Source organism: Myotis lucifugus, unplaced genomic scaffold (genome assembly GCF_000147115.1).
Source record: "Myotis lucifugus unplaced genomic scaffold, Myoluc2.0 scaffold_1523, whole genome shotgun sequence".
NCBI lineage: Eukaryota > Metazoa > Chordata > Mammalia > Chiroptera > Vespertilionidae > Myotis > Myotis lucifugus.
Window position 1 is genome coordinate 1 of NW_005872571.1, and position 9,159 is coordinate 9,159.

At 42.1% G+C, this 9,159-nt stretch overlaps 1 protein-coding gene across 1 annotated transcript in view; it reads left to right on the forward strand.

Moving 5' to 3' along the window:
• Window positions 1-4: 4 nt before the first annotated feature.
• Window positions 5-9,159, forward strand: part of LOC102423176 (BTB/POZ domain-containing protein 1) — a gene marked incomplete at its 5' end in the record, with an annotated part of 23,616 nt that continues 14,461 nt past the window's right edge. Inside the window, 3 exons of the mRNA XM_006107877.2 lie at window positions 5-61; window positions 5,467-5,572; window positions 6,370-6,567. Coding sequence (XP_006107939.2) covers window positions 5-61; window positions 5,467-5,572; window positions 6,370-6,567 — 361 coding nt within the window. The remainder of the gene's footprint in view (window positions 62-5,466; window positions 5,573-6,369; window positions 6,568-9,159) is intronic.

Consider the following 9,159-nt stretch of genomic DNA (forward strand, 5'->3'; position numbering starts at 1 on the left):
CTGTGTGGAATTTCTCACCAAACACCTTAGAGCAGATAATGCCTTTATGTTACTTACTCAGGTAAGTCCATGTAACTAAGGGATGTACTATTGGAGCTTGAAAAATTGAGTGTAACTATACAGTGGAACCTCGTTTCTCAAACTGAATTCATTTCAGAAGGCTGTTCGAGAAGCGATTTGTTCAAAAACAGAATCATTTTTTCCCATTAGAAATAATGTAAATTGAATTAATCCGTTCCAAGCTCCCAAATGATTCCCTGTTTCAACCTTTCTTATATACAGTACATGTCTAATGTACTGTTTAATCCTATATAATAAAGAGCTGATATGCTAATTAGACCGAATAGCAGAATGACCGTCCAGATGACCTTCCAGACAAAGCCAAGGCTGCGAGGGCCGAGGCAGCCAGGGCTTCAAGGGCTGAGCCCCTTGCATGAATTTCGTGCATCGGGCCTCTAGTTTATAAGTAAACACTTTTTAAATTTATCCAACCACAGCCTTAAAGGAATTTTTCATCAATCACTGCCTCAGAAATGCACTGCTTTTCATTTACCCAATCAACAACAGTTTTTCTAGCTATTGAAGTGCCTGTGATTGTTGTTTTGTGAGCATTTTCACGCCCTTAGCAACATTAGCACTCTGGATGGCCTCTTTATGTTTTAAGATTGTGCTAATCGCCAGCAACCAAAGCATTCTCTCCTTTGCTTGTTGCCTGCTAGACGCTTTTTGTCCTGCTGAGGTATCAGCATGAAAGCGTTGTCAGGTCAAAAACTGAAGTTTTGGTCGACAACTGAGACATTTTTGTCTATGAACAACTTGGTTGAGAACTGAATTGTTTGAGATGGGAGAGGTTTGAAAAACAAGGTTTGACTGTATGTGAATATTTAGTATTCCCTGATGAATTAGTTCTAGATCATTATTTTTTAAAATATATTTTTATTGATTTCAGAGAGGGAGAGAGAGAGAGAAACATCAATAACGAGAGAGAATCATTGATCGGCTGCCTCCTGCACGCCCCACAATGGGGATCGAGCTCACAATGGGGCTTATGCCCTGACCAGGAATTAAACCTTGACCTCCTGTTTCATAGGTCGATGCTCAACCATGAGCCACACCCACTGGGCTCTAGATCATTCTCTTAAAGTATATGTAATTGTTCTTATATTACCTTTCAGGGAAATATAGCAGATTTATATGATTTCACAGTAGAAAAGCAATTAGAGTTAATAAAGTAACATATAGGTAAAGAAACTGAAGCCTCCCCAGCTGGTTTGGCTCAGTGGATAGAGTGTCGGCCTGTGGACTGAAGGGTCCCAGGTTCGATTCCAGTCAAGGGCACATGCCCTGGTTGTGGGCTCGACCCCCAGTAGAAGGTGTGCAGGAGGCAGCCAATCAATGATTTGTCTTATCATTGATATTTCTATCTTTCTTTCCCTCTCCCTTCCTCTCTGAAATCAATAAAAATAAAAACATTTTTAAAAAAAAGAGAAAGAAAGAAACTGAAGCCTTATCATGAGTATAGGGTGCTGTGACTCAAAGTTATGTAGCTCTTCAGGACTGGGGTTGGGATTAGGGTCCGGCGTGGCTCCAGCTGTGGGTGAGAGAGCTTTTTGGACATCTAAATTTTTGTTGGGTCCAAGGGTTTTTATGTGTAGAGACGATCACTTAACTTCTTTATTTTAAAACTTCAGTCATAAAGTTCAGAAACCAATCAATTAAACTTTGATCATTAAAACAGACTTGCTAGTTCAGTAAGTACAATAGGAAGTAAATCGCATTTATTTTCAGCAGACTCTCAGAGGTGGGGCCTGAGAGGCTGTGTTTCTAACGGCTTCCGGATGATGCTAGTGTCTCTGGACCGAACTTTGAGCAGCAAGGGCGGACAAAGATTGCCGCAGGACAGAAAAGGGACTTTTCAGTGCCTTGTTTGTCTGAGAGCCCAATGTTACCCACATTTTTCATTGGTGGGGTCATGTGAATTATCCAACAAACTATCATGTGAGCTTCTTGTTCCTGCCAAGTGAGTCATTTGAACTGAGCCGGTTCATTTACTGGAAAAGACCCAGCTTCGCTCCAACACAAAGGGCCAGTGTACTGTGCCAGCATGGTTTGCACAGGGAAAACACTTATGATGAAGTGATAGGATCACAGTGATGTTTACCAGAGATCATGCCAGACCCTTAAGTAGCAGTAATGGATTCCCTAGGAAATTGATGCTGCCTGTATAATCTGAGTGGCTGAAGTATTGCTACTCTAGTTAAAGTAATTTTTACAAAAACTTGTTTTTCCTAGAGTGAAAGATGAATTTTTGCATGAACACTGAAAATACATTTGAGTTCGCCATTTAAAATATTTGCTCATATTAGAATTTTAATTGTTAAAAATGTACTGTTTTTTTTTTTATATTTTTAAATACATGAACTGTGATCCTAAGGCAGGATCCTACACTAGAAGGAAAAGTGCTGTAAAAAAAGATCACTGGGTCAGTTGACAAAAAATGAATACAGGTAGTAGGATAAAAATATTGTATTGTTATTTACCAAAGTTAGCTCTAATAACAGAATATCCTTTTTCTTAGGAAATACACACTGATGTGTTTAAGGGTAAGAGTTATGATGCATGTAATTTATTATAAAACTAGAGGCCTGGTGCACAAATTCGGGGCTGTCTCGCCCAATCCCGATCAGGCCAATAGGGGCCGCAGGAGGGCTCCAGGGCATGTCCGGCCCACTTGCCCAGTCCCGATTGGCCGGACCCCAGCAGCAAACTAACCTACCTGCCAGTTGGAACATCTGCCCCCTCGTGGTCAATGCGCATCATAGCGACTGGTCAAGTGGTCGACCAAACGGTCGACTGATCGGTAGGACACTTAGCATATTAGGCTTTTATGTATATAGATGGGCCAGACACCCCGCCCCCCCCTTATGTATAAACATACACGTATATGTAATATACATAGCCTCCTTTCTAATGCATTACTTATTTTGATCATTAATGAACCCTCTAGGTTACATAAGGTAGACATTATCATCCCATGTATGTATACACATATACATAATTTATTTTATTATACATATTTGTGTTTCTATTTAGGGCTAAAATTTATTAAAACTTTGACGAAGCAAATTAATGTAAACAGACTTGGTATATAATCTAAGAAGAGGATTTATAAACATATTTGAATATTCTATAACTTCAAGAAATCTTCTACTGATTAAAAATATATGTTTATATTTATATAAATAAAATTATGAATCATATATTAGAGATATATTTAAAATTTAAGCCAGTGTGTTTAATGTATTCATTTCTGCCCCTTAAAACACAGATAACTTTTTAGCTTAGAGATGTGATTCATTTGTTCAGTAGCATCTGAGTTATTGAATCCTTTGAAAATGAATTTTACTTTAAAATTAAATGAAGAGTCATCAGCCACATCAAATAATGGTGTCATTTATGGTGTGGCTAACTAATTGGCAGCCTTCTCAGCAGGTTTCTGCATCATCCAGCATGAGCACCTCTGAGCATCTGGTGTTTGTCCATGCTGTTCAATTCAACAGCTGACGCTAGGTCAAGATGAAAGACTGGCATACGATCATCACATGTTCTTTTTCAGTGTTACGGCTTTTAAAAATATCACTTGAGTTTAGATTTCACTCCCTGTCCCTCCAGCTTTTTTTTAAAAAAAAAAGTATAATATGCATCCTGATAAAACACATATAATCTTGACTTCTGACTTTTTTAAAATATATTTTTATTGATTTCAGATGGGAAGGGAAAGGGAGAGAGAGAAACATCAATGATGAGAGAGAATCACTCATTGGCTGCCTCCTGCTTGCCCCCCACTGGGGATCAAGCCCACAACTCCGGGCATGTGCCCTTGACCAGAATTGAACCCAGGACCCTTTAGTCCGCAGGCCGACACTCTAGCCACTGAGCCAACTAGGGCAACTTCTGACTTCTTAAAGCCTAGATTAGCTTTGCTGGAATCATGGAGTCTCTACTGTTTTGTTCAATATATATTGTGGCTTCTTTTATCATTAAGTTTGTGGGATTCAGTCATATTGTTAAGAGAAGTTGTAGCTTTTCATTCTCGTTGTATAAATTCCATCATTAAAGTATGTGAATTTATTTACTTGCTCTTCTGTTGAAAGTATTACAGATGTCCCCATTCCCCTCCCCATTGACCCCCTTTGCCCCACTCAGGTTCCCAGAGCTTCCATGCTCTAAAATTCTTGTACTTTATTCTCTTCCACTAATCAAAACAGGAAAAGGGGGGAAAAATCTGATCTGTTTGTATCAGTATGCTTGACCAAAGTTGATATTATTGTTTAGTGAAAAGATCATAAAAAATGTGGCTTTAGCCCTAGCAGACTGAAGGGTCCCAGGTTCGATTCTGTCAAGGGCACATGCCCGGGTTGCGGGCTCCATCCCCAGTGGGGGGCGTGCAGGAGGCAGGCAATCAATGATTCACTCTCATCATTGATGTTTCTATCTCTTTCTCCCTCTCTCTCCTTCTCTGAAATCAATAAAAAATATTTTTTTTAAAATGTGGCTTTACATACTAGCTTTGCAACATAACTAGCTTCATATTTATGAGGCAAGTCAGAACACCCCTCTGAGCCTCTGTGTCCTCATCTGGCAGATGGGATAAAAATGTCTCCCTTATGTGGCATAGGGTGTTCATTAAGGATTAAAATTAGTGCATAAGGCCAAAACCGGTTTGGCTCAGTGGATAGAGCGTCGGCCTGCGGACTGAAGGGTCCCAGGTTCGATTCCGGTCAAGGGCATGTACCTTGGTTGCAGGCACATCCCCAGTGGGGGGTGTGCAGGAGGCAGCTGATCGATGGTTCTCTCTCATCGATGTTTCTGGCTCTCTATCTCTCTCCCTTCCTCTCTGTAAAAAATCAATAAAATATATTTAAAAAAAATAAAATTAGTGCATAAGAAAGTAGGCAGTGTATACATAAGCATATGAAAATACAGATAACAGGGCTGGTAGTGGTGATGTGAATTTGTTATCTCAGCAAGACGCTTGTTCTTTTAGCTTTTCATTTCTGATTGTGGAATGAAAAGTTTTAAGAATATATAGAAGTTGTAATTATATTTTAAGTAGGTGTTTTTACATAATCAGCAATTACAACTGTTTATAGTATTAACTTTGAATATGCACAGCCTGAAGATAAAGAAATTATGGAGCCCTAACCGGTTTGGCTTAGTGGATAGAGCGTAGGCCTGCGGACTAAAGGGTCCCAGGTTCGATTCCGGTCAAGGGCATGTACCTGGGTTGCGCGCACATCCCCAGTAGGAGGTGTGCAGGAGGCAGCTGATCGATGTTTCTCTCTCATCGATGTTTCTAACGCTCTATCCCTCTCCCTTCCTCTCTGTAAAAAATCAATAAAATATAGTAAAAAAAAAAAAAAAAGAAATTATGGAAACAAAATAATTGTGGTTTTATATGTTTAGGCGCGACTATTTGATGAACCTCAGCTTGCTAGTCTTTGTCTAGATACAATAGACAAAAGCACGATGGATGCGATAAGTGCGGAAGGATTTACTGATATCGATATAGGTAAGTTCACGCGTAATTACATTTTACCTGTAAGTACTTAATGCCTTACCAGTCAGCCTTGGTGGACGAGCTGTTTTTTTGATTAGGTGTTTTTTTCCAAATGATTTATGTCTACCCCTTTAAGAATTTTACTTTATTTTGGTGAGATATTCCTAAAAGTCTTAACTACCCCATTGCCTTTTAAAAGATGTCAAAGCAAATAAATATTCATTGACTGTTCACATATGCATGGCATTATACTAGGGTCCTGTAAAAAAAAAAGAATTACAAAGACAGGTAAGACACAATTTTTCTTAGGAAAACTATCATCTAGTTGGAGAATCAAGGAAACAAATATGTGAAAGTTAAGATTTAAGACATTAATAGAAGAGATGGCAAAGGCCAAAATGTGATTTTTTTTTTTTTTTTTCCTTTCCTGGACTAGATATATAGGAAATAATTACAGTGCAAATTCAAAACATGAAGAGGTTAGGAAAATCTTGACAGAGGAGGTCCTGATAGTAACTGTTTGTATAAGGAAGAGGATAGAGGCCATGAGAGGCAAGAAGTACCACATGAAGACATGTGTAAAGGAAGGGAAAGGCAAGGCAGGTTATGTTAAACAAATACTTGGTTCTACAATGAATGCGTAGATCATTGCAGAATATAATTTAAAAAAAGAAAGTATAGAGTCTATAGTTTTAAGTATCACCTATTTTTATTGAGATTTGACAACTTAATATAAGCAAGTTGGTCTGTATTGTTTTGTTATAGAGCAAGATATTCCTCATTTATTTTTATGTTTTTTTTACCTGTAGACACACTCTGCGCAGTTCTGGAAAGAGACACACTTAGTATTAGAGAAAGTCGGCTTTTTGGAGCTATTGTACGATGGTCAGAAGCAGAATGTCAAAGACAACAGTTGCCTGTGAGTTTTGAAAACAAACAGAAAGTTCTAGGAAAAGCACTGTCCTTGATCCGGTTCCCACTGATGACCATTGAGGAGTTTGCAGCGGGTAAGGCATAACTTGACCAAAGTCTAATTTTTTAAAATATATTTTTATTGATTTCAGAGAGGAAGGTAGAGGGAGAGAGAATCATTGATTGGCTGCCTCCTGCACACCCCCCCACTGGGGATCGAGCTCGCAACCCTGGCATATGCCCTTCACCAGAGTTGAATCTGGGACCCTTCAGTCTGCAGGCTGGCACTCTATCCACTGAGCCAAACAAGCCAGGGTGATCAAACTCTATTAGAAACTGTTTTAATGGTTAGTCAGCCAGTCTCCCTGTGTGAGAGAGGAAAATAAGCTATTAATTACTGAGGACTGGTCACTCTTCCAGTTACATGATATATGTGTGTGTGTCTGTGTTTATAATTTTACATAATTCTCCTAATAGCCCTTTAAAATAATATTATAGGTTACTAGAGGCCCGGTGCATGAAAATCACGCACCGAGAGGGGGGGGGGGGGGGTCCCTCAGCCTGGCCTGCACCCTCTCGCAGTTCGGGAGCCCTCAGGGGATGTCTGACTTGCCTCTCACAGTCCGGGACCCCTTGCTCCTTACCGCCCACCTGCCGCCCTTGTCCATCTCAGACCGGGCCGATTGGGTAATTGGGCCCCCCCCGTCATGCACAGAGCAGGGCGGATCGGGAGGTTGCGATGCCACCCTCAGTCACGCTCAGGGTAGGGCCGATTGGGGGGTTGGGGCACCGCCCCCTGTCACACTCAAGGCAGGGTCGATGGGGAGGTTGCGGCGCCACCCCCTGTCACGCACAGAGCAGGGCCGATCAGGGGGTTGGGGCGCTGCACCCTGTCATACTCAGGGCAGGGCCAATGGGGAGGTTATGGCTCTACCCTGTCACACACAGAGCAAGGCCCGTGGAGGGGGGTTGGGGCGCCACCCTCTATCACCCACAGAGCAGGGCCGATCAGGGGGTTGGGGCGCCGCCACTGTCACACTCAGGGCAGGGCTGATGGAGAGGTTATGGCTCTACCCTGTCACACACAGAGCAGGGCCCGTGGGGCGGGGGGGGCGTTGGGGTGCCACACCCTGTCACACACAGAGCCACAGGGCAATCAGGGGATTGGGGAGCTCCCCCCTATCAGGCACAGAGCAGGGCAGATAGGGAGGTTGTGGCTCCGCCTCCTGTAACACACAGAGCCGCAGGGCGATCAGGGGGTTTGGGCGCTGCCCCCTGTCACGCTGATCCTGGTGCCGGGAGCCTCGCTGCTCCGCTGATCCCGGTGCCGGGAGGCATATTACCCTTTTACTATATAGAATAGAGGCCTGGTGCACGGGTGGGAGCCGGCTGGTTTGCCCTGAAGGGTGTCCTGGATCAGGGTGGGGGTCCCCACTGGGGTGCCTGGCCAGTCTGGGTGAGGGGCTGAGGGCTGTTTTCCGGAAGCGAGTGAGTGAAGCTTCCAACCACTCCTTGTTTTCTTTTTTTTTTTTTTTTTATTCTGGGCCAGCTTTAGCTCTGAGGCCTCGCTGCTGAAAACATCGATACAATGTTGCTAAAACCCGGCTGAATGAAAGCCAGTTTCTGGGGTTTTGTTTATCTTCTTATTTGCAACATAGTACATAGTTGCTTAGAGTTGTAGCTCAGAGGCCGGCAGCGCAGGCGGGGAACGTTGGAGTCCTCCTTCACTGCAGCAAGCAAGCCTCATGTTCGCTTCCAGCTGCCTGGCTGCCGGCCGCCATCTTGGCTGACAGTTAATTTGCATATACTCACTGATTGGCCAATGAAAAGGGTAGCGGTCGTACGCTAATTACCATGTTTCTCTTTTATTAGTGTAGATACTATATATCTTAAATTTTACATATATTTATAATATATTTTAAAAGTATGTGTTTTATGGGTTAGACAACTGATCTTGAGAGTGGTTAAGTACTTTGCTCAAGGTTATAATGCTTATAAAACACCTGAAATTTCTGTGTAACTATTTTTTTAAATATTTTTTTATTTATTTCAGAGAGGAAGGGAGAGGGAGAGGGAGATGGAAACATTAATGATGAGAGAGAATCATTTATTGGCTGCCTCCTGCATACCCCCCACACTGGGGATCGAGCCTGCAATTCAGGCATGTGCCCTGACCGGGAATCGAACCGTGGTTGATGTGCAACCACTGAGTGTGCTGGCTGGGCTCTGTGTAACTCTTTAGTCTCTTAGCAGCTTCTTTCTGCTTGGTTTCTTTGTCTCAGATTCCTCTTGTTTGTGCATATCTTAGGAATCAGCAAATACAGAAATTATGTACAAAATGTTGGTCTTGTCTCTCTATTCGATCCTTTCTATGAAATCATTTGGTTTGAATTCCAATTTTTGTCTCCTCAGTCAAATGAGGCCTGCCATAGTTTCTAGGTTGCCAGTTTCTCCTTGGCATTTATGCCCCATGAAGCAAATCAGCAATATCCCAAGGGGAGAAAGTGGTGACAGATACAGAGCTTCTCAGTATATTTCCCTTCTCAAGCACTGACTGCCTCAGTTCTCTGTTACTTGAAGTTGCTATTGGTTGTATTTTCATCAATAGTTCTCTGGCTTAGGCTGTCCCATCCCTACAACATTCCTTATATTTTAAGAGTCAAAATAATTCATATTCCCCAAACTAT